Source organism: Athene cunicularia (assembly GCF_003259725.1).
Source record: "Athene cunicularia isolate RWA chromosome 1 unlocalized genomic scaffold, athCun1 chr1_part2, whole genome shotgun sequence".
Lineage (NCBI taxonomy): Eukaryota > Metazoa > Chordata > Aves > Strigiformes > Strigidae > Athene > Athene cunicularia.
Window position 1 is genome coordinate 59558813 of NW_020799092.1, and position 26428 is coordinate 59585240.

At 40.7% G+C, this 26428-nt stretch overlaps 1 protein-coding gene across 1 annotated transcript; it reads left to right on the forward strand.

Annotated features, from left to right (window-relative positions):
* The first annotated feature begins 3437 nt into the window (after nt 1-3437).
* LOC113491234 lies at nt 3438-26067 on the forward strand. The gene is given in 4 exon segments (XM_026867997.1): nt 3438-3514; nt 23497-23542; nt 24191-24753; nt 24755-26067. Coding segments are annotated over 4 exon segments (963 nt in total). The 3' UTR covers nt 25032-26067.
* Nucleotides 26068-26428: the final 361 nt, after the last annotated feature.

The window sequence follows — 26428 nt, forward strand, 5'->3', positions numbered from 1 at the left end:
TTCTGAGTCTTAGGTAAATAGTGCTGCAGGAAATATTTGATCACATATTTTTTATAACAGAGCTGATTTGCATTGTCCTAGATTAAAGTATAGGCATAGGGATTTCATAGCTGCACATGGTACTCAGTATAGAAACACCTATTTCATCTTCGCAAGCTCTTTTCTGAGGGCCTTTGTAATTCAGGAAATGCGTACTCTGTTTTTAATCTTCATAATAACCAAAGGATAATGAATCTAAACCACACTTTAGTAAAGTGAGAGAGGAGGATGTGAATGGAGAAGTTTCAACAATGGTAGGGTTTTGTGTTCAGTTTTTCAAATAAAAGCTACACATCTATTTTTCTCAAGGGCAGCTCCTTGGGGAATGATGGTAGAATCTGGAAAACTTTTATGGGCTGAGACATGTCTGTAATAGTGTTCTATCTATATTAAACACAGGTCAGGGAAAACTTGAACTATGAAAGCAAAAAAATATTTATTTCATTCATTGCTATATTTTATCCTATACCTTGTTTTCTTATAGTTTTTCCCATTTCTTTCCAATTTGATGAATCCATTTATTATTCTTTCCTCCATTGTTCTCTTTTCCCAATGAGCATCTTTTTAGGATGAATTAATATGAAGATAAGAAGATGGTTTGTCTGGCATTTCTGCTTTGAATGCTTCCAGTAAAAAGGCAGATCAAGTGTTCCAACAGCAGTATCCCTGTTCCCCCTGAACACAGCATCACTGAGAAAACTTGAATCCTAAGTCCTTCTAAACAATGTCAAATAATTGTTTGATACTTTTCCAAAAGGACATAGTGTCCTCTTAGCCAATCTTTTTTTAAGAGGAGGTTGTCCTGGGTTCAGCTGGGATAGAGTTAATTTTCAGAAGAAGCTGGGAGCGGGCACAGACAGGACAGCTGCCCCAAACTAACCAAGGGAATGCCTGGTACCATATGACATCATACACAGTATATACCTGGGGGAGCTGGCCGGGGGCAGGAGGGATCATGGTTCAGTTCAGGCTGAGAATTGGGTTCCAGGTGGTGAGCAATTGCATCCTGCATCACTCACTTTATACGTTCTTTTATTAGTATTACTATTATTATTACTTCTTCTCTCCTTGTGTTGTGATATTAAACTGTCCTTATCTCTACCCCGAAATCTCTACCTTTTTCTTCTGATTCTCCTCTCTGTTTCACCAGGGCAGGGAGGACTGAGTGAGCAGCCATGTGGTGCTCAGTTGAGGGCTGGCTTAAGCCAGGACAGATGTGTAATTAAGCTTAATTTTAATTTCATACAGAAATCATCTGCTGTATGCTGCAGCACAATCTCTCCGCTTCTGTGAGATGTAATGGGTGGTTCATTTAATCATATAATTAAAAATATTATTGGTGTTCACTTAGCTGTGTGTTTTTCACTGTTCTGCTTCTTTCAATAGGATTAAAAAAAAATACAATGCAAAGAAGCATTAAGTCAAGAAGCTTAGAAAGTGAAAAAACTGACTTGTGGTGAGTGTTCTTAGTATTTAGCAAATGCTGACATCTGCATAGGAAATCCTCCAGTGCTGTAGACTACAAAGAAAATGAGGGGGTAGCTAAATATGCAGAGAAGAAGATAAAGAGCTCTGCTATATGTAATTTTTTTCCTCTATTCAGACTATTATCCCCAATGAAAAAAAAGAAATCAGGATGAGTTTAATACCAACCTATTTATACTGAAGCCAGCCTATTTGTGCTGAAGCTACCAAATAAGAAGCATCTGCATGTGCATGAGTGTGTACACATGTGCGTGTTTTGTGTGTAGATGAATAGGTAGCATGTGGCCTCATAACCATTGTAAGGAAAGATAGCAATTGCATTATTATAGTCTTCATGCTGTAGGCAGTATGAACTGGGAGCCTACTCAACCCAGCAGAAGTCCAAGGGAAAGACTGTATCACAATTCCCATAAAGTGCATGAAGGGTGCCCATCAACCTGTGCTTGCTGCTGCTTCCTTAGCCCTTCAGTGCTTGTGGAGATGATGGCACTGAAAGGTTCTCTCTTCTCTCAATGTTCGCTTACACTATGAACAGCATCTCTTTCTTACAGAGCATGTTTGTGATCTATCTCACAGCAATAACCTGACACTCCTGAAGGGCAGTGACAAGCTTTGTACTGATTTCACTGCAAACTGCAGTTCATGATATGATAAAATCAAAAGAGAAAGAAGCAAATAGAGCCAAAATGGGTTCAAATGGCTGAATACAGCTGCCAATATAATACTTAAATGCTATTGAAATTTTTAGTCACCACCAATTTTGGAAGCATTTTCTTATTTGTTAGACTGCTAACACTACATAGACTCCTAGATCATGTTCCTGGTGGAGGTATGAGAAGTTACTTACATGGCAGCATCAAATAGTTCAGAGGAAATAGAGTGGTCCATGGGATTTGCAAAGGGCAGTCTCTCTCCCACATCACTTCTTTCTAAGGTTTGATCAAGTGTGTGCTGACTATATAACCTGTACCTAGAAGGAGAGGAGGCACCTTACGTCTAAAATTCTTAGAATACAGTGATCAGTGTGATAGCAGATTACCTTATTATTAACAGATTATTTTAAGATTACCTTAAAATATTTTAAAATAAAATTCTAAGCCTTGATTTTCAATTACATCATGTTAATTTCAGTGATAGTTCACTGCAGTCTCTGGATGTCTACTTCCATGAGCTATTGTTAAACTTTTCCCCTACCTCATGGGAATTAGTAGCCTAAATTCTTCTGAGTAACAGGTTTTACTCCTTTTACACTTACCAATGAAAGGTGATATTGCAGTAATGTAAATAGTGTTATGAAGGTATTACTAAATAAACTAGTTTAATACTTAAATTAAATTGTGTTTTCGTTGTTGGTCATAGTTTTTCAATTTATTCTTATACACATGATTTCCGTGTCTGAGTCAGCAGTATAAAGGATCTTAATTCTAATACATATATAAAAGGAAAGAAACTGAAATTATGCTTAATTCAAGCTAGGAAAAGTTTACTCATATTCATATGTATTTAAGGTGATAAATTTGTATTGACAGACAGAATACATCTAGTCCTGAAAACAAAGACAACTTATGTTATAGCTGGTCTTTTATCAGCAGTGGAACATTCATACAAGAGAAAGTATTTAGTATAACTGATGTTTTATATGACTTGCTATACCAATGAAACACACCCAAAAAACCACAATCCAGAAAATTCTGGAAACACTCATAGTCCCTTATTTGTTTTTGTTTCCACTTCACATTCTTTATTTTGTGTATCAGCCTTCACATATGTTTCCTTTAATGTGATACCCTGTACAACCTTTAAAAAAATTTCTTGAACTTACAAGTCTGTACTGGGAGGTTTTGGTAGTGGAGGTGACAGAGTTGGCTTCTATAAGAAGCCTCTAGAAGCTTCCCATGTGGTAAATAGCGGCAATGCTAGATGGCTTCAGGACAGACCCACTGGAGACCAAGGCTGAGCCCATCAGCAACAGTGGAGTGCCTCTGAGAACGTATGTAAGAAGGGGAAAAAATGCTGCACAAAGGAACAGCTGCAGCAGGGAGAAAGGAGTGAGAATATGTGAGAGAAACAGCTCTGCAGACACGCAGGTCAGTGAAGAAGGAGGGGGAGTTGTTGCTCCAGGCTCTGGAGCAGAGGTTCCCCTGCAGCCCGCGGTGCAGCCCGCGGTGAGGCAGCTGTGCCCTGCACCCAGGGAGGCCCATGGTGGGGCAGATCTCCACCTGCAGCCCAGGGAGGACCCCACGCCAGAGCAGGCGGATGCCTGAAGGAGGCTGTGACCCCGTGGGAAGCCCACGCTGGAGCAGGCTCCTGGCAGCACCTGTGGCCCCGTGGAGAGAGGAGCCCACGCTGGAGCAGGTTTGCTGGCAGGACTTGTGACCCCGTGGGGGACCCACGCTGGGGCAGTCTGTGCCTGAAGGACTGCACCCCTGGGAGGGAACCACGCTGGAGCAGTTTGTGAAGAACTACAGCCCATGGGAGGGACCCTACCACGGAGAAATTTGTGGAGAACTGTATTCCATGGGAAGACTCCCACACTGGAGTAGGGGTAGACTGTGAGGAATCCTCCCCCCAAGGAGGAAGTGGAGAGACATGTGATGAACTGACCACAACCCCCATTCCCTGTCCCCCTGTACTGCTGGTGGGAGCAGGTAGAGAAATCGGGAGTAAAGCTGAGCCTGGCAAGAAGAGAGTTATGCGGGGAAGTTGTTTTAAGATTTTGTTTTTATTTCTCATTATCCTACTCCGATTTGACTGCTGGTGATAAATTAAGCTAATTTCTGCAAGTCGAGTCTGTTTTGCCTGTGATAGTAATTGATGAGTGAGCTCTACCTGTCCTTATCTCAAATCACGAGCCTTTTATTGTATTCTTTGTCCCCTGTTCCAGCGGAGGATGGGTAGTAATAGAGTGGCTTTGGTGGGCACACTTCCTTCTCCAAGTGATAGAGGAGCAAATGAGGAGAGGTGCTGTGCTGGACAACCTTGTTCTCACCAACAAGAAGGGGCTGGTGGGGAATGTGAAGCTCAAGGGCAACCTTGGCTGCAGTGACCATGAAATGGTGGAGTTCAAGATCCTTAGGGCAGCAAGGAGGGTGCACAGAAAGCTCACTACCCTGGACTTCAGGAGAGCAGACTTTGGCCTCTTCAGGGATCTGTTTGTTAGAGTAGAATAGAATAGAGCCCTGGAGGGAAGAGGGGCCCACGAAAGCTCGTTAATATTCAAGGAGAACTTCCTTCAAGAGCAATGGAAAATAAAGACAGGAGGCCTGCATGGGTGAACAAGGAGATCCTGGACAAACTCAAAGACAAAAAGGAAGCCTGCAGAGCATGGAAGCAAGGACAGGTAGCCTGTCCTTGGAGGGGTAATACAGAATAACTGCCTGAGAAGCCATCAATCTGGTTAGGAAGGCCACAGCCTTGATGCAATCAAATTTGTCCAGGGATATCAAGGGCCACAAGAAAAACTATAGGTACGTTGGTGATAAAAGGAAGACTAGAGACAATGTGGGCCCTCTCTGAAAGAAAACGGGAGATCTGGTCACCTGGGATATGGAGAAGGCTGAGGTACTCAACAATCTTTTGGTGAGTCTTCAATGGTAAGTACTCCAGTGTGGTGGTTTAAGCCCTGCCGGGTCCAGAGAGCATATTGCTGTTGCCCTTCCCCCACCCTCAGCCGGTCAGGCTGGAAGTGAGGCACAAACCCTGGGGTAAAATAAGAAGAAATTTAATACAACAGTGTGATAAGCAATCTGAACAACAACAGTAGCAATGATAACAACAATAAACAGTAATGGCAGTGAACAAGACAAAAGATATACAGGGAAATACCGCAATGGATACAGACAGCCCTGTGCTTCCTGCGACAAAAGCCACAAAGGAAAAAGTTCCCATGCTCCCGCACCCGGACCTGACGTCAGCATGGTATGAATAACCCGGCTGGAGATCCCTTCCCCCTCTCTCTCTTAACACTATCCCAGCTGAACCAGGACATCCAGCCACACTGCCCAAGATGCAGAATGTAAAGTCAGGGACTGGAACAAGAACTGCCCACTATAGGAGAAGATCAGGTTTGAGATCATCTAAGGAACCTGAAGGTGCACAAGTCCTTGGGACTTGATGAGATGCATCTGTGGGTTCTGAGGGTACTTGCAGATGAAGTGGCTGGGCCATTATCCATCTTTTTTAAGAAGTCATGGCAGTCCATGAAGTTCCCACTGACTGGAAAAGTGGAAGTATAGCCCTCATTTTTAAAGATAAAGAGGAAGGCGCAGGGAACTACAGGCCAGTCAGTCTCACCCCTATGCTAGATCACATGGAAAATAAGGAAGTGATTGGTCACAGCCAACAGGGCTTCACTAGGGCAAATTGTGCCTGTCAAATTTGGTGGCCTTCTATGATGGAGTTACAGCGTTGGTGGATAAGGGAAGAGCAACTGACATCATCTAGCTGGACTTGTACAAAGTATTTGACACTGTCCCACATGACATCCTTGTCTGTAAATTAGAGACAGATGGATTTGATGGATGGACCACTCAGTGGATAAGGAATTGGCTGGATGGTCTCACTCAGAGAGTTGCAGTCAACAGCTCGATATCCAAGTGGAGAGCAGTGACAAGTGGTGTTCCTCAGGGGTCGGTGTTGGGACCAGTGCTGTTTAACACGTTTATTGGTGACATGGTCCATGGGATTGAGTGCACCCTCAGCAAGTTTGCCGATGGCACCAAGATTTGTGGTGCAGTTGTCATGCTGGAGGAAGAGATGCTACCCAGATTGACCTGGACAGTCTTGAGAAGTGGGCCCATGCAAATCTCATGAAGTTCAAAAAAGCCAAGTGCAAGGTCCTGCACATGGGTCAGGGCAATCCCAAGCACTAACAGAGGCTGGGTGATGTGTGGATTGAGAGCAGCCCTGTGCAGAAGAATTTGGGCGTATTAGTGGATGGAAAACTGACTATGAGCCAGCAATGTGTGCTTGCACCCCAGAAAGCCAACTGTATCCTGGGCTGCATCTAGAGAAGTGTGGCCAGCAGGTCAAGAGAGATGATTCTCCCCCTTTACTCTGCTACCATGAGATCCCACTTGGAGTACTGTGTCCAGCTCTGGGACCCCCAATATAAGATGATCATGGACCTGCTCAAGCATATCTGGAGAAGGGCCATGAAGATAATCAGGGATCTGGAACACCTCTCTTATGAGGACAGACTGAGGGAGTTGGGGTTGTTCAGCCTAAAGAAGAGAAGGCTCTAGGGAGACCTTATAGAGGCTGTCCAGTACTTAAAGGAGGCCTACAGGAAAGGTGGGGCAGTATTTTGCTGATTAAAGATATCAATTAAACTCAGACACCAGAGTGAAAAGAGGATGTGTATTTTACTGGGGATAACCAAGTAATGTAACAGTGTAATACAGAAAACATGCAGTAAGAAAAAGCAGAATAGTGCACTTAAAGCAGCAAACAGGAAAATACAGGGTAATGCATCAAACCATTACTACACAAGAGAGAGAATAGTGATTAAGACAGACACATCACCACTTGCACACATTCCCATCACCCAGCCCCGCAGTGGCTGGGCAGCCCTGGTTACAGCGAGGGTTTGCAGAGCCTGTCCCGGCAAGGGGGAAATCCTACGCGGTGCGTCCCCCATAGGTGAGGCTGTCAAAGTCGCTGTGAGCGGGTCCAGCCTTATATACCAGAGATCGACAAGCCAGAATAGCTGGCACCTTTGTTTTGAGTGGAGAATTTCTGGTTTCATTCTCCTGTTGGATTCCACCCAAAGCCTGGCCAGGGCTCGGGGAGGGGGGGAAACCAAGGGAGTTTCTACCAAGGCCAGATACTTGGGTTCTCAGCCTTGAACAAGGCTAAACCAGGGAAGTTGGATACATTCTCTCCTCACTACTCATTATATTTTGTCTAAGCTGCATCTTTCACTAGTGAGCTTACACACTTTGTTAATGATTACAGACTAAGTTAGCAGCTTCGGCTTGGGGCCTGTTGTTTAGGCTTCAGTATTTCAATGCTTTATCACTTTTTACATCAGCATAAGTGGGTTGTTATAACTTAGTACAATACCTACTAGCACAATGGTTTCCAGTTATAAAATAGACAGGATTCATCTATAGGTCAGCTCTGGCTTGGGGCTGTTGTCCAAGTCTTAACACTTCAGGCGGGACTCTTTATCAGGGAGTGGAGTGATAGGAAAAGGGGTAATGGTTTTAAACTGACAGAAGGTGGATTTAGATTAGATATAAGGAAGAAATTCTTTACTGTGAGAGTGGTAAGATACTGGAATATATTGCCCAGAGAGGTTGTGGATGCTCCCCTCTTGTCTGTGGCAGTGTTCAAGGCCAGGCTGGATGGGGCTTTGAGCAACCTGGTCTAGTAGAAGGTGTCCCTGCCCATGGCAGGGGGGTGGGAACTAGATGATCTTTAAGGTCCCTTCCAACTCACACCATTCTGATTCTATGACGCTATGATCATCAGTGTATTCCAGGAACCTCCTGGATTGCTTATGCCCAGCTGTGTTGTCCCTCCAACAGACATCTGGGTGGTGGAAGTTCCCCTTGAGGACCAGGGCTTGTGAACATGAGGCTGCTCCTAACCATCTATAGAGGGCCTCATCTGCACATGCTTTCTGGTCAGGTGGCCTGTAGCAATCCCCACTATAAGGTCACCTGTCTCTGCCTTCCCTTTAAACCTGGCCTACAAGCTCCTTATCCATCCCCAGGCAGAGCTCCATGAAATCCAATTGGCTGACATAGAGGGTGACCCCCTCTCCACACCTCCCCTGCCTGTCCTTCCTAAAGAGCCTGTATCCTTCCATTCCAGTACTCCAGTCATAGAAGGCATCCCACCACATCTCAGTGATGTCAATAAGATCATAGCCCTGCAGGCAGGTGTGTGCACATCTCTAACTCCTCTTGTTCCCCATGCTACGTGCATTTGCATAGAGGCATTTAAATTGGACCCCCAGTGAAGCTGATTATAATAATAACAACTAATTTTTTTATTTCTTTGAGACTCTCTATTGGAAAACAGAATCTGGAACAACAAGATTTTTTTCTCCTCATTCCAACTTTTGTAATGTTTTAGTAATGCTGTATTTACCCCTATTAGAACCCTATAGAGGGAGACTAAGGACAGGCAAGCAGAATTTTATCAGTTAATGTAGATGCACAATATTACCAAGCAACACCCTCCATTGATAAAAAAGAGGTGCTCAAAAAAATTTTTTTTTTGTAAAAACTTGACTAAACATATTTCTTAGGCAAGTAGTGAGTTTCTGATAATGAAATCACCTTTTGTGTTTCTTCCTTCTGAAGAAGGAACATTTTATCCCATCTTTATTTATTTGATAATGAGAAGATATGAGCTCTACACAATTCTGATGTATCTTAACCCAAGAATAAATCTTACAATAGCCATGTGGGTAAGGGCAAATGAAGTGTGTCTGAATCCTGGTAACAGCAAGATGTGATTGATTTATGCCAACCTGACTTTGAGTTGTCAAGGTTTTTACAAGATTATCTGTTTTTCTGACCCTTCTATTATTCTGTGTTTCAAAAGCATTTCCTGCTTTTTGTGCAACTCATGCATTTTCATTCTGTGAACCAAGCTGAATAGTGCTGATGTTGCATAATCATTAGTTTATTGAACTTCTGGTCACATGTAATTCAAGACACTTCTCATAAAACAGCAATACATGACTCTAGAAGAAATTACTTATGGAAGGACAGAAAAATACAGAGGGACTTTAATTTAGTCTATCCTAGCAGTTGTCTGAAGTAAGAAGTTCTTTATCTGAATTTTGTTGCTGGAGGAAATGTTTTCTGACATAGACTTTGAAATTTCACTCGGGTGAACTACAAAACACTTTAATTATTTTAGTTCAGTATATGTAGAAGATGGTAAAATATTAGACCTGCAAGTAATTTTTTGAGTATATGTATTGAAGTGTAATTTTTTTTTAATAGTCTACTAAAATACCAAGTATTGAAAAAGGCTTCCACTGTTGCTCACTGCTTTCTAAAGCTGAAACATCAATGATGGCATGTGGAAAAACTCGGGTTTTTGGAGCATATTCCTCCACTTACCAGTTTCCTTCTCTCTCGTGGATATGTTTCCTCTGGTTGCCATCAAAATTCACTGTAACAAAGATGTTCAGTGTTTATGATTTGTGACCAAAACCAAATTCCTGAACTAATTCTGGCTGCAAAGCTCTTGTGTATTTGGGTAGTGAATTGTCAGGAGGAATAGGTTGTATGATCTTGGCAGTTGTTGACCAACCAATAGCTGTCTGAAATTTTAAGTAACGGAGCATGCATAAACTTCCTGGCAAGGCTTCTATTCAGTGACAAGTTTGCCAGTGATAATTCCAGACACTTTGAGTAGTCTGGGGTTGTGCTTTTTTGAATGAGCAAGATTCAAGAATCACTTTACCAGGGCAGTACTCTTTTCAAGCTTTAGTTCCTGGGCTTTTACTCAAATGCTTCAGGAAACCTTTTAATGAGGTTTATTAAGTAACAGAGAATTTTGTATCTTCTGTCAGGTTCATATTGTAATTTTGGAAGAGTTATTTGTGTGCTATTAAACCACTGTAAGATAATATTCAAAAAACGTCCCAGACATGAGAGCTACCTCAAGAAAATCCTCTTTGTCATGTGACAAGCCCTGCTAGGACTATCAGTTATTTTGACTTCATACCAACCAATATTAAAAGAACACTTTTTGTAAGGTTTTGCTTACATGAGGTCAAATGGAGGCAGCATCTCCTTGTTCCATACATTGTACTCTGTAAATATGTCTGAGCTAAATTGTAACCTAAGTCTATGGATGGATAAATGTCACTGGACCATATGATCTCTTTGGGGAATTTATTCAAATCAGCGATTCAGTGAAAAAGTTGGCTGAATATGTTTGTTTAAGAAACAAAATAATCTAAACTGACCCTTTGGTTTCCCAGGTGAAAATAACTTTGAAAGCTTCAACTAACTATTTTTAATAGGAATCACTAAAATTGAAGAACTACCATGCCTGGTGAGACATACAATTAAAGGGATATGGGATATGGACTCTAGTCCAGCCCTGGCATTTAGTTGCTCAGTGATTTTGGAGAAGTTATTTAAGCCCCAAATTTTCAAAAGAATCTAATGGGTTTTTTTAGTCTTACATAACTAAATTAAAATTTATATTCTTATTTTTTTCAGAGGTGTTTCCACTGTTTCCTTAAATGTTGTGTGGGTGTGCTACTTCTCAAATCAACCTCAACAGATATGCCTGTACTTTTATGAGGAACATCCCAAGGCTACCCTCAAAATCAATTTCTCTGAGTGATCAGACAGTGAATTTGGCAGCATGACTCAAGGTTCAGCTAGAGACCAATGTCTGGAGTGAAGAGGACCTTGTGTGAAAAAATCAGGAAACAACTGCCTGTGGCATTTGGTGGTTTGGGACACTGCCAGTGTACACTGTAGGCTGCCTACGGGCCTTTCTACAGGCAGTATGAAGGATGCCTGCGAAGCCCCTGTGTTTGCGAAAGGCAAATGCATTTGGAAATATATTGCCTTTTCCTCAAGTCCTAAGGCTGTATAAGCAAGGAGTCTTAAGTTGGAGACATATTAAATAAATGGATTCAGAATCAATTTCCTTAGTATTTCTGGTCCATATCTATTCCATGTCTCACTTTTCTTACTTGTCAAATAAGAATTTGACTAGTAAGAAACTTCAGAGGAAGCTTAAATGCATTAATGCATTAATCTTTTAAAAATCTTACGTCAGATATTAATAACTTGTTTTCAGTCTTGTACATACTCAGTTTCCAACATGAATTTTGCATCAATTATTTGCTTTGTACATGCAAATAGATGGTTTTGTCTGAAATGAAAAACATGCATGAAGATTAGAGTTAAGATGTGGGCCTAGTTCCAGATACTTTAAAAGTTATGAACAACAACTAACAGGAAAACCATAATCTGTCCCTATACTGGGATGAGTAATGGTGGATAATGCTGGATAAGGCAGATATAGGTAGGTTAAGAGAAACAAAGGCCTACAGTTCAAAAGATATCTTTGCAGACAGTCTTGTACACTACTTAGTACAGAAGGTTATTTTCAAATCAGCATAGCTTTAAATTTAACGAGGCTTCACATAATAATTTATGACCTGAATATTTGTTGGAGGAAGGCTGCATGTCACATAAGTAAATACATCCATTATAGCCAATCAACAAATATACTGCAGTGAATGTGTAAGTATATTTTTTACAAAGGAAGATATGATTTAAACATTTTGAATTCTAACTGCTGGAAAGTTAGACCTACTTTGTTTTTGCTTGACTATGAAGCAGTTATGAATCTATCCAAATAAAGGTATCTGGCTGGCAAATCCAGGGATGAGTCAAACTTTATAGTTAGATAAGCCCAAATTTCTGTGGCCTCTGGAGGGAGTGAAATCCAGGGTCAGTAGATGAACCAAGAGTCAGCCAGTGGCATCTTTGGAGACCTCCTAAGAGCCTATGGGAGAGATGGTCATGGGAAGAGTTATCATACAAGTCTGAGGAAACAGGAATGTGGAATGGAAAGTAGAACGTCTATGAACTTTTATGTACTTAATGTAGTTATTACAAGTACGTCTCCCAAAACATGTTAGACAGACATATATGATTTAGTTCTGTGACGATCACAAATTAAAATTAGTTTTCCTTCAGAAAACAAGCAAACTGTAGTTGGTGATTGGACTAATACATCACCTTTTCTTGCACTGGCTGCCTTGCTTGTGGAACAAGTGGAGGATGGTCTATTTGCTTATGCAGATAAAAACAGATCACAGATTTAAAAATTCCTTGACTCAAGGAAAGCACTGTATGTTATCTCCATTTATCTTTCTCAGTCACTATGAACAAGTAGTGCTCTCCGGAAAGTTAAAATTAGTAATGATGACGACCATGCCTATGTTGTTCTATTATGCATGGTCACTTTCAAATTTCTCATCTCATCACCAATCATTCCGTTCCTCCAGGGAACAAACACTACCACTGTACAGTGATGGCATATTATTTTTGTACCAAGCAATGTGTGAAACTTAATGTCTGCAAACAATAAAATCATATTTACTCAAAGTGAGTTTACGTATATGAGAGAGACAGAAACAGATGGAGTAAAAAAAAAAAAAAAAAAGAGTGATGTGGACATTTTAAATACAATATACAATGAAAATAAAATACTGAATGTGTGGATGCAGCTTTTGAATGCAGTTTTTCTGGATGCAACTTTCCTTTGCAAATGAATATCCAATTTAGAGGGAACAGAGCAGGCTACCAGAAAAATGACATCTAGAATTCTACTTTAACAGAGGCAGCTTTGCACCTTAAAGGTTGTATCACTCCTCATAAAAGACTAAGGATGAGCACTTGATAAATAGAAGCAGTTCTCATTTAGGATTTTTTTTTCCATATTCTTCCCTCAGAGATGAAAAAAAACAATGACTGCAGGTAAAAGAAGGTTGCGTAGCACTGCCCTTATTCTTGATAGACTTGCAACGTTTGGATTCTTGCTGTGACTAAATACTCAAGTGATAGATGTTAATAAGCTGAAATCACTGCTGGAATCAGTGTTTGTTCACTACAGCCTTGGATCTCAACAGGAGTTCAGGCAATCTTTTCCACAGATGTGTCTCTTCTCACCATTCTCTCGAACTACCTGCTGCTTCAGCTAGAAATGTTATTGTATACAGGGAAGGAAAGCCGTCCATGCTATTACTGTGGTGTTCTCCATACACATTTGATCCATCAAGGCTAACTTCAAGGCAGTAATCTTACTGAAATAGAGAGTGCAAACTCTGAAGGACAAACACCAGAATTCTAGGTTCACCTTAAGTGCTTTTTGCATTCTAACATGGCATAAACAAGAAGTTTGTCTATTTTATGCTTTCATATTTAACTATAGTGGGAGCTTGTTCTCACTTTCTTATGGAATTATTTTGGGAATTCTTTTGTCGGTTTTATATAGCTACTTTCTCCTGGCTAGAAGTTTTCTATAGTTCTTCAAATGTCTTTTTCGAAACTTGAATCTCCTGCAAAATAGCCAAACTTCAGAATGAAAACATATTTCTGATGAATCAGATTTGGAAGTTTGATTTAAGATGTAATATTCAGAGACTGATGTCTATAATACTTTGTGTATATATAGATATACACATACTGTTACATAACTCATATGTAGAAAAGTTGTAAAAACTGAAAGAGAAATAATAATCTGTATTTGAATCAGGATGGCCAAGTTTGTTGTCTTTTTTTTTTTTTTTTTTAAAAAAAAATACCCTCAAGAATCCCTTATAAATTTTTATTAAGCTTCAGAAGATTCTTCTGAAGGGTTTGGGTTTTTTTGCATTGTTATTCCAATTTTACATGTGGGAAAACAAAGAGGTAATGCATTAAGGGGACATATTTCACAGGACAATTCAAAGGAAGATAGAATAATCAAACCTTGTGTTACGTGGGCTCTCAAATAAACAACCAAGAACAAAATTTAAAAACTTATTATTAAGACGATTAACTAGCTCTCTGTAAGTTACAGGTTTGTATGTCTGTGAGAGGAGAACAAAACAACTTCCTAGAGTTTAATGGCAACCTGAAACACAGAACAAAGCACCACTCTCTAGAGTTTAACGAAAACACAAAATGCTCTATCACTCACTGAACAAGTGAGGGTTCTCAACCCAAGGGGAGAGTCCTCAACCTCAGCGTGCTGCTCCAGGGGACGAACTCAAAATGTCTCCCCCAGGGGACTCCATTTATACCCAGGCCAAATCTGACCTGCAGTCAATAGCAGCTTCCATCGGCCAAAGGCCCCAACTACTGTGAAGCCCCGAGAGCAAAGGCAGTCAGGTGTTGCTACACTTCATCAGCCAAGAAGGCATTGGGCAGGTGCACCTGCCACACCTTGATATTACTTATGATTAACCTGAATATTTAATAACTTAAAATTCCTTATCTGAATACTGTTTAGCAAATTACCTGTAGATTTTTTTTTCCTCTCTCTCTTTTGAAAATTGCATTAATATCATTGTAAACTGTTGTAGATTAATCAAATCTGACTGTAATTTGTAGTTTAATCAAATCTGACTGCGTACATGACCTGATGAAGGTATCTAATCACCTACATGTAGATAAAGTGAAGGGACAGTTTGTAAAACTGACATCAACTTTTACTGGTTCTTGCATGGTCAGATACCATTTATATGGTACAAAAATCCGACTCAGCAATTTACCAAAAATAACAGATGTCTGATTTTTAATCTTGCTAATTTGCAACCTTACTGGTCTTATAACAGCCCAGAGGAGAACATGTTAACCTCTAAAATCTGCTACAAGGTGAGAACTCTAATGTTCAAAAATACGTTAACAACAAATTAAAATGGAAATAACTTACCTCAAAATATCAGTTCCCTGAAACAGATATTATAAATTAATAAATTGAATTAAGAAGCTATTTAAAGTTCTGGTACATTCTTTATTTTCTAAGCACACAAATACAACAATGGATTGTTTCTCTTCTGATGAAATTTGTAGTGTGTCTATTGGAAGAGTTCTGAGAGTTTGAGCAAGTTTGGAAATGTTGCATGGTAGGAGTTGGCAGCATCTCAGTTCCTTCCGGAGCAGGGGGATGAGAGTCGTTTTCACATGTTCTCTTTAGTGTATGGGGAGAGATGATAAAGATCCTTGGTTTGTGGCAGCAGATCAGTTCCTTTAGGCAGCAAAGTATAAACCTTATCTGATAGTAGTTACCGGTATTTCTCTCTTCCATGTCCTGGAGGAATTGAGCAGCTGAAGCTATTGGAAGGAGAAAGAGGGATGAATGACTCACAAGAAGGTGATTAGCTGAAAAAGGACTGCAAAAAAATATTTAAGAAAGCCGTGAACTAAGTCATCAATATAGGGGAAGGGAAAAGGTTTGTAATTATTCTGTAATGTCAGAATCAGTAATGTAGATAAAGACAGACTCTTAAATGCTAGAGTTGAGAAAAAGGATTGTTTATACACCAAATATACTCTCAGAAAAAGTTTTAGTTCTTCAACATACCAGTTCTGCTAGATTAAGATTTTAAATTTATGCAAACAGAAAAATTCTTCCTCTTCATTACTTATGTGTTAATTAAATTTTTATAAGGAACTGAGAAAAGCAAAAGCACTGTCAGTCTATGGAAAATGTTGGAAGTAGGGGCACAATGGCAAAGATTCTACTTCTAATGTAGGAGGTAGAAAAGGGCCAAAAGTTGGTGAAAGCTGGGAGACTGCATTGGGAAAATATCACTTTATGCTTTCATAGAAAAGCTGCCTTGCTCTCATCTCATTATATGCTTTACCATACCTTTGCATATATTTTTATATTTATTTTATAGAAATGGATATGTTACTGCAGAAGTTATTTGGCTTCCTTATCTCATACCAAAGACACAACGATGAGAGAGGTGAATAATGAGTTTCTGGATTTCAATTGTTTTCTTCATGCTTTGTAAAGACTGTCGTGCAGCACCCACAAAGCCACAGCCCTCCAAAGAACAAAGCCTTCCTGGATATAAAATTCCACATGTTTGAAAGGAATGCAGAAGTAAAACTCAACTCCCTTATAACAAAGCCAGCACAAAGAAGGAGTCACAAGCTGTGAAGTGAGCTCGAGACTTCTTTGGGTTAGGGCTTTCACCAGAGGAGTGGCCATGAACAGAATGCTGCAGCAAGGCAGGCTCTGTCCTCTGGTTCTTCCAGGCAGAAAATGACCATAAACTGGAGAGCCCTTCAGGTTGCTTAGATGTTCAGTAGTGACCTCAGTGGCCTCTCCAGAAAGGTCTCTCTCCTAAGCTTTGGCTTCTTTTTTAACATGTTTGTGTCATAGAGTTATTTTGTTTGCTTTATCATTTACCATTAATGAATGTTCTTCCTTTGCAAGTGCCTAGTTACTTACATATTTATAGTTATCTTAAAAATATTAAAAGTTGATGATATTTGGAAAAGAGAAAAAGACAAAAATATAAAAGCTTAGTTCCAAAAATTAGCATGTGAGGTTTAAGGATTTCCAGCATAAATGTTTGGGTGAAGTGAGCAACATTTTGAAGTTTTGTGACTGTTTACTATTGCACAAGAGATGGTCACATAATATAAGCCCACCAGGTTGTCTTGGATATTGATTTTTTTGATAAGTCTGAAGTGCTGTGCTTTGTTGGATTTGTGCTGGTTATTTAATATCACGTTAATATACCGAAACATTAATACAGTTTGTTTTGTGCTTTTTTTTTTTTTTTTTTTTGAGCCATTTTGGTTTAGCATTTAAAGCACTCTGTTTTTACAGATGGTTTAAGCTTGTGAAAGCAGTTATGTTTTTACTGTATGGTTCTGTTGATAGTCTGCTTGTTGTCAAGGACCACAGATGGTGAATGCTACTTATTTTTCACTACTTTGAAATCCAGATATTTTCCTTCTTTTTTCCTGTATCGTTTGCAAATTCTCAATTAGATTTTATTGGTGAGTTTTCAGTGATCACTCTATGTAGAATTTAAAGATGAGATGTGTGCTTGTCTGGCAATTCTGAATGGAGGATTTTTTAATATATTTTGCCATATGGAACTGTGACTGGAACAGACCTGTTGCCACATGCCTTGGGAATGGGGCACTAATGCTCTAAGAGATGGGTAGATATTTGTCTGTGAGTGAGTAAAAGTGATGCTTAAATAAAAATGTCTGATTTGGATTTAAATAAATGGAACTGATTTAAGAGGCATCTTCCTCTGCAAGGGACTCCACATTTGCTACTAATAAAATTAAATTAAATAAGAGTTGTTCCTAGTGTCAGGGGGCTGAGGCACTACCAGGACTTACAGCTCATGACCAACATCCCCAGGGACTCAGAAAAATAGAATCAACTAGGTTGGAAAGGACCTTGAAGATCATCTAGTCCAACTGTTAACCCAACACTGACATTTCCCAAATACACCGTATCCCTCCGCGCTATGTTGACCCAACTCCTAAACACCTCCAGGGATGGGGACTCCACCACCTCCCTGGGCAGTCCATTCCAATGCCTAACAACCCGTTCTGGAAAGAAATACTTCCTGATATCTAGTCTAAACCTTCCGTGGCACAACTTGAGGCCGTTACCTCTTGTTCTATTGCGTATTACTTTGTTAAAGCGACTCATCCCCAGCTCTCTGTAATCTCCTTTCCGGTAGCTGTAGAGGGCGATGAGGTCTCCCCTCAGCCTCCTCTTCTCCAGACTAAACACCCCCAGTTCCCTCAGCCACTCCCCGTACGACCTGTGCTCCAGACCCTGCACCAGCTCCGTTGCCCTTCTCTGGACACGCTCGAGTCATTCAATGTCCTTTTTGGAGTGAGGGGCCCAAAACTGAACACAGGAATCGAGGGGCGGCCTCACCAGTGCCGAGTCCAGGGGTCAGATCCCTTCCCTGTCCCTGCTGGCCACGCTATTGCTGACACAAGCCAGGATGCCACTGGCCTTCTTGGCCCCCTGGGCACACCGCTGGCTCCTGTTCAGCCGGCTGTCAATCAACACCCCAGGTCCCTCTCTGACCGGCCTCCCCTCACCCCTGGGGCCCAGGACCCTATTTCAGCCAAGCCCGGGTCCATCAACCCCTTGCCACAGACACACTTGACAATGGAGGATCAGGCTGCCCCTGGCTGTCCCCTGGCTGCTGCACAGCTGCCCTGCTCCCTGTCTGGGGTTTGCGATGGGATGGGGTGCCAGACCTGACCTGCTGACCCCATGGAGAGACACCTGTCTGGCCCTAGTGACACCCTGACATGCAAGTGCTTGGAGTCCTCCATGTCTGTACAAACTTGAGGCTTTTACAGGAGATGATCACCTGACCAAAAGTCTTAAATCTTCTTAAAGAAGCTGCATAAATTTTATCTGGACTGAAGGCGTTTTTCTCATAAGCAATAGTTGCTGGTCAGCTTGCAGACTGTGAGATAATTGAAAACCTCAGTAAAATTAACCAGTGTGTCAAATGCTATTCTTCCACCTCATTTCAAAACAAACTTTGTTCTCTAGTTGCAACAAAAATAGATGTAGAGAAAACCAAAGGGCTATTGTGCATTTTTTGGACCCTTTTGTCAATTCAGGAAAACCAGCTGCAGTAAGGCTCAGAAAAGCAATCTGAGGAACAGCAGTTATTTGCACCAAAATTTTACAAACTTTAGTGCTCTGAAAAGCTTGTGTGATGTGCTACTCACAATGACTCTTAAAAATATTATTCTACATCTTGTATTTTTTTTTTCAATTGAAACTGCACCACCCATCTTTAATCATGCACTGAAATAGGAAATCCTGTAAAATAATCACTTATTCATGTAGGCTTTTTAACATAGCTGTTCATCACCTTTCCATTTCTTGAATCATTTGCCTTCTGAGTTCCTTTTCTTTCCCTCCTACTAATCATCTGAGCATTTTCACCACCATGACGACAAGAAAGAAGTAGCTGACCTTGAATCAATATTGTCATGCCTAAAGAAGTGCCCTAATGTTCAGAACTACTAATTCCCTGGAAAACCAGACCACTTTAAGCACTGACATATGGATTTTTTACAGCTTTCAAGACAACTTTAAGCACTTTAACAAATAGCTTGTATTTACATATTGCTGAATTCTAAATACTGTTCAGAAGTGTTTACTTCTTTGCAATTTGCAAGTGATGTGGGACAGATTTTCACTTTCTCGGAAAAAAGAGAAGAAAAGAAAGGAAAGATTTATCTACCTTATATAGTGTTGCCTAAACTAATTAGACAACCTAATGCATTGAAAATCATCTCTTTTAGAAGAGTTTATTTTCTGAGTCTAAAAGGACCAGGGTATAGCATGATAATTTGTAACGGAAATATTTGGCACAACAGAAAAGAACAAAAATCAAACCCATTTACTTCAGCTGCTTTACATGCTTCAGTAAATTAACTATTAATATGTGATACATAAATCAAAATTAAAAATCGATGTAGAAATTATGTTACTTTCTTGGCAATGTCTAATGCCTACCAAAGACAAAGCATTGAGCACTGATGTATGCCGCTTCCACCTCTTAAGCCAAGAAAATTTTCTTGCATTCTCTTGAAAAATAAGCTTATGTCTTGCAATTTTCTAGATGGAAAAATGGGGCTATGCCGTGGTTTGAGCTCAGAGGAAAGCAGCACCATGCAGCCGCTCTCTCTCTCCCCTGCCTCCCAAAGTGCTTCTCTCCAAGGAGGCTTGGGAATCGAGGTAAGGACAGAGAGAAATGATTCACCCATTACAGTCATGGGCAAAAGACAGACTCAGTAAGGGAATCAAAAAAGAACATCAGTTTAATTCAAACACTAACAACACCACTTAACAGAGTAGAACGGTGAGAAACATTACCACATCTTAAAAACACCTTCTCCCCACCCCTTCCTTCTTCCCGGGCTCAGCTTTTCTCCTGATACCTCTACCTCCTCCCCTCCAGTGGTGCAGGGGGCAGGGAGTAGGGGGTTGCAGTCTGTCCTGCTGCTTCTTCCACCTCAAGGAGGTTGAGGGAACTTCTGGCATTCTTCCCCTGCTCCAGCATGATTCCCCTCACACACGAGACAGTACTCCACAAACTTTCTACAACATGAGTCACTCGATGGGTTGCAGCATTTCCCTAGCTGCTCTGCTGTGGGTCACCTCCACATATTACAGTCCTACTGGGGGCTGCTTCTTCCCACAGAGTCCCGGCCTTCTTTGGGTGCAGTCACTTGCTCCAGTGTGGGGTCCTCCACAGGCTGCAGGTGGGCATCTCCTCCACTAGTGACCTCCATGGTGGCAGGATGGGACACCCTGCCCTTTCACTATGGGCTGCAGGGGGGCTCTGCAGTGGCACATCTCTCCCCTTTCTCCTTCCTTCCACTAACCTCAGTGTTTACACAGATATTCTCCTCACAACTTCTCATCAGAACTCCAGCTCCTCCTTCCAAGGGCCCCTTCTTAAATATGTTATTGCAGAGGTGCAGCTAATTGCTTTGGCCTTGGCACACAGGTGGGTCCAACATGGAGACAGAGAAACTTCAAGAAGTTCTCACAGGGGACCACTGCTACAAAAAACCCTGCCACTCACTCAAAACCAGGACAGGCTTTTCTTTGTCATGCTTGCAAGAAAAATAAATAACTTCTAGAAGCCCAAATGTAGAAGGAATTGTCTCTTTTCATCACCTACCGGACTTGGAAGCTGATGCCTTTTTACATTCAGAGATTATTTGATAGGGAACTCTAACAATTGGCAGAATCCCCAGATCAGTTTCCAAGTTGTCCAAGAAGGGCAGTGATGTATTTCCCTAGCAGATGAACAGTTCTTTTCCATTTCTTTCCTTCCCTCCTTCTTTTTTGTGTGGAACTTTTCACAGTATGATCTTTACTTGAAATAGTGCAGCTCAATTTCTGCTACATTGTTTAAAAGACCAAAGACATTATTTTATACACAAAAATAATTTAAAAATGCTGTTTCCCAAACAAAACTGTCTTCCACTGTGTAATAATTATTGTACTTTTCATTATTTCTGCTGTCGTTTTTCACAAATTATAGTAATAGAACTACAAAGCAATCAGTGTTTGAAGTTATTATATATTTTTTCCTTGTAATTTTTTTATTATTCTCCCTGAAAGTGATATAGGAATTGCAGGTGATTAGAACTGGTTCTGCAATAGCAGAAGAGAGAGTGCACAGACTCCTTTGCCTTTAAAAACAGCTAAGACTTTATGTGTCAAGAAATCCTTCAGTGAGGATGTCCAGTGTAGAGATGAACCCCATCAGTTAAGAAAATGAGACATGAAAGTTGTCACCCAGTTTCTAAGTGACATTGCAACCTCACATATTGTTAAAAAAATATAAACCAATCCTCTCCAATAAACATATAGAATGCATATATGAAATGAATAGAGAATAATGATTCTATTCTTCATGATTAGCATACCTCTATTTTGGACAGCTACATGAGTGATTCTATCTACAGATGGCAGAAGCTGACTGAAGACCACAGGATTTTTTTGTCAGTTTTGCCAGTCAGAAACCTGGTCCAATATATTAAAAATTAGTCATGGCTGATCATTTATTTTCATTACTAAAGATTCTAATTCTCACAGTGCAAAATGTTCTTTTAACAGTTATTTCTGTAGTGAAATTTAGAAATCACTAAGGCTTTCTACTTGTGAGGAAAGCAAGGACTATTTCTGAATGCATAGAATTTAGCAAGGCAATGGCCTAGTGTTTCTGGAAAGCAATTAAAAATCTATACCGCTAGCTATTGCTCCCAGGAACTACATTAACTGCTATAGCTGATTGGTGAAGTAGTCAGCTGAAATTACTAAAACTTAAGAACTCACTGTATTTTTCAGCCACTATTACTTTAAGTAGGGGGATAAGGCTGTTTTGGCTGCACTTCTGCATGTGTAAAGGTTAAGAAAATTCTTTCTTCTGCTTCTTATAGGTTTCATAAGAGACACTTCTGGAGGTGGTCAGTGATCCATAAGATGTTCTTCTGCCCATCACCTAAGGCCTGAGCTGTAAAAGAGGAACACATCCTGAGTGCTTATTCAGGCCTTCATCTCCCTGCATGCCACTACTGCTGGCTGCCATTGAACTTATCCCCAGTGAATGCAAGACCCTGTGAACCAGTGTATGCATACACATGCTGTTGAGATAATGTGAATCTGCCAGGTCTCCCAATTCAAGATCCCAGCTTTGAGTGCAGATGAAAAAACAAACAAACAAACAAACAAAAAGTAAGGCTTCTACAGGCAACAAACATATTGCTTTAATTGATGAAATTTGTATATACTTTTACAGTATATGACGTGACCCAAAGTTGCATGGGTCTGTAAGCCTTAAAAATCACCAAGAATAGACATTAATTAGATAGGGGATAGTGGGTACATGTTAAATGAGGTAAAGAGTTTAGGCACTGAGAGATTTAACAGCCATATATGATGCAAGTCATTAATTTAGCAAAATTTAACCCCAAGTTTAGGTACATTAAGCATTGTTAAATACACACTTAATTTAAAATGGATCAAATTACTTTAACAGATCTGCACATATTAGAGTGACTGATAATGTTTCATTGTTCTGTGACAAGAATACTGAAAAATTTTGGTAATGCTGTTTGGTTAGTTCACAATAAAAAATATGGAAATACAGAAGTTTTTCTTTATTTATAAACAATTTCCAAAAGTTTCATTACACAGCTATTGAAAAGCAATTTTTTTGTCTGTATCACACTGGGTCTTCTGAAGTTTATACTACTAGGCAGCAAATTAATCATTCATTAACTGGTTGTGAAGACATCATTCCAAGTGCAATCATTTAGACAACATGCTTCTGTCACCAGTTAATCTGTAACACTTTTAGGTGATATCCAAAAGTCCTGGAACAGATTAAGAAATTACTAAGTGAATCAATATCTGAAATTAGATATTTCATGGAGTAAAATAAATTTTGATAACCATCACTGAATTTAGAAATCTGCATCAGTTTCTTAACACCCTTTGTCTCAGGATATTTTTTAATTATTTGTTCAAAATATTGGAAAAAAAATTGCTTTATCATCTGATATGAAAGTCCTAAAATACAAGATAGAAATTTTCTGATTTATTTTAAACCACCTTAACATATCTGTGATTCTTTAGAAAGGGAGAGATTATTTGCAGTTAAATTATGAGTAATTTTACACCTTTCTCATGGATCTGCTTCTTATGTTTTAGAGTCTATTTCCAAAAATCACTTTCTAGCAAGAGTCCTGGTTGTATAGCTTCTGACCTCCTTTGTGTCTTTTCTCGCTCTTGGGATCATTTAAGAACCCTCCCTGATATCAGATTGGGACATTTTAAATTGGCATCACGGACAGGATCCCTAGTGACAAGAGTGCTGTGTTACCTTGCTGTGTTGGATGCAAACCTCTCGGGATGAAATAACCCTCTTTGTGTTACATTAAGGTGTGAACTCGTGAGAGTGGACAGTGATACGGTATTTGTGTTTTGGGTAAGGTGTCAACAGGGGAAACGTGTACCAAGGTCTGACCCTCTCAGGATGAAAACCCCTTTGAATTGCTTTTGTGTTTGATTCAGATCTGGCCTCCTGGGAGAGAACAGGCTAAATTTGACATTAAGGTATAACCCTCTCAGGACAATGATCCCCTTTGCATTAGGAAAAGGAAAAAGCATGGCTGCCCAGAAGACAGCCGATGCTTCTGATGATGTGCTCTCAGTGGCTGAAGGAATAGATAAATTATATGTTCTTTTGGAGGCACACTGATCTCACCCCTCAGTCCGGGGACAAGATTGGGTGAAAACCCACTGGTTTCCACCGCAGAGTGTGGTGGATAAGATAAGGGCATTGCAGAAGGAAGCTAAGGTTAGGAGGGGGAAAGGAAAAGCTATAATTTGTGCAGTGTTAGGAGTGAGTCTGGCAGCTGCGGTGGAAGAGAGAAGGCAGAAGTCTTGTCAAACTGATACTGTAATAGATTCCCTGCAGACTGCCATACAGACCCTGCAGGAACAATTGAAAGAAACCAAAGAATTGCTAGAGGAGGAAAGGAACCAAAATGTAATATTGAAAAATGAGTTGAGGGAACAACTTTTGACGGAGACGGATACACAGGCAGAGGCATAAGTGAAGCTTTTGGAGAAGAGGATATGGGAAATTTATCCCCAAGGATATTTGCAGAAAGCAAAAGAAATCGTAGAAAGCCTCCCCCATGTGTATCCTCTGGTTAAAACAGAGTATGTGTACGAGGATGATAGTGTTAACCATCCTCAGGTTATCACCAAGGAAGTCCCATTTACAGCAACTGAATTGGCAAAGCTGAGAAAAGATTTTGCAAGAACTGCAAAAGAATCAGAGACAGAGTATGTGTGGAGAGTGTCTTTGTCAGGAGAGGGTGGAATTTTGTTGTCAGAAAAAGAAGCAGAAGGATATTGGTATCCAGGTATGTTTCTAACTACTGGTGACCACCGAGCCCCATGGTCATTGACTCAGAGAGCTGCGTACTGAGCCGGCGGGCTGAACTCCTTGGAGACGGGAGATCCCCTTGCCATAACAGGTATGGTGGATCAGTTAGTGGAAAGTGTGCAGAAGGCGGCCTGTCTGCAGGTGATGTATGATCAGGAGCTCAAGCCCAACCAGGGCTCCCTGATAATGATGACTGTGGACTCGGAAAGGATGACTCCCCTGATACGAGGACTCCCTGACACGCATTGCTATTCATTTGCAAGGGAAGATTCAGAACACCCCCAATGCAGAAAGAATGATGGCCGCTATGGAGGGGATAGTGACCCCTGACCATCAACGGCCAGGGACAAAAGTATGGACATGGGGAGAGGTAGCCCAGGAATTGATTAATTTTGGGAGGAAATATGGCCCCATTGGTAGATCATCCCAAAGAACTGAATCCAGGGTTGTACGGGCTGAAGAGCAAATTAGTGGGCAACAATCATCCATGAGGAAGGGCCAAGGCTTGGGATCACCCTGAGGACAGAATTCTGGGAGAGAAAGGCCCCTAACTCGACAAGGACTGTGGCAACTAGGGCTTCCGAAAGGTATTCCCCAGGATTTGATGGGCGGACTCCCGACTCAAAAATTAGAACAACTTGTGCAGAACGGGTGGATGTCGCTGCACAAGGTCTCCAGTTCCTTGAGGAGGATGGCGAGGTCAGTTGCCTCCTGCCCAGCCTGGGGGACAGCTTGCAGGTGGCACACCTCTACTCCCACCAATCCATCTCATTTTCAAGGACAACCCATCTTGGTCAAACTTCCCACGGTAGGCAAAGTGCCACTGGTGTTGGACACACCCCTTAATAAACACACCTGGAAGGCAAAAGATGCTTGTGGAAAAAGTCTTAAGATTCACACTAGATGGATTGTTCCCTCTTTCTAAAGTGAGAAGTGAATTTGTTTTTTGTTTCACTTTCAGAAGGAAGCAACACAGATGCACCCACAGAAGAACTGAAGCAGACACAGATTTTAATGTAATTTGGTTGGATGTGTATGTTAATTTTTGCTATATTGTTTTGGGGATTTACCTATAAGAGGGAAGGGAAGCCAACTCCCCCACTCGCCCCCCAGCCCATATGACCCCTTTGAGGATAATGAATTCATTTTGTTAGTAAAAACTGTAAGCCAAACCTTTAATCTAAGTCACTGTTGGGTTTGTGGGGGACCTCTAGGATTATCAAGATGGCCATGGTTCTCTACACCCCTCACTCCAGCACAAATTGTAAGCAATTATAGTGAAACAAATAACACCACCTAGGATGATAGTGGAACATGGCCAATTCAATTTCCTACAATGGGTCAATATTGCTTAAATTTTACCCAGAAGGGAGGGGTCAATGTGGGGGAAAGCAAGTGTCAATGGACACTCATACATAAATTGGTTAACAAAGATAGAGATGTTTATATATGGGTGTGGTTTGATGAAACCGGATGCAACAAAGGGTTTAAAGGGTTTTGGTCAAACAAAAATGAAACCTTATTTGTCCGATGGCCTGGAAACCACATTTACCATCAAATTTGTAAGTGGAAGAACCACACTGGTGCCTGGTATTGTACTGGCTGGACAAACAATAGTCCAAACAGCTTTTTCAGCCCTTTGTGAAATGAAAACACAACTTATTTCCCCTTTCCAAAGGTTGTAGTTGGACCATTTACTAAAGGTGCCGAAGCCAAAAAATGCCATTATTGGATTTGTGGACATACTGCCTACAAACAACTACCAGCAAACTGGTCAGGGATTTGTTATATAGGGATTATCTGACCTCTGTTTTTACTTTTTCCAGAGGTGGATGGTCCTCAATTGGGAATAAGACTATCTGATAAGTTAAGGGACAAAAGGATTGTCCGCAACAAGCAATCTGTTGAGTTTGAAAT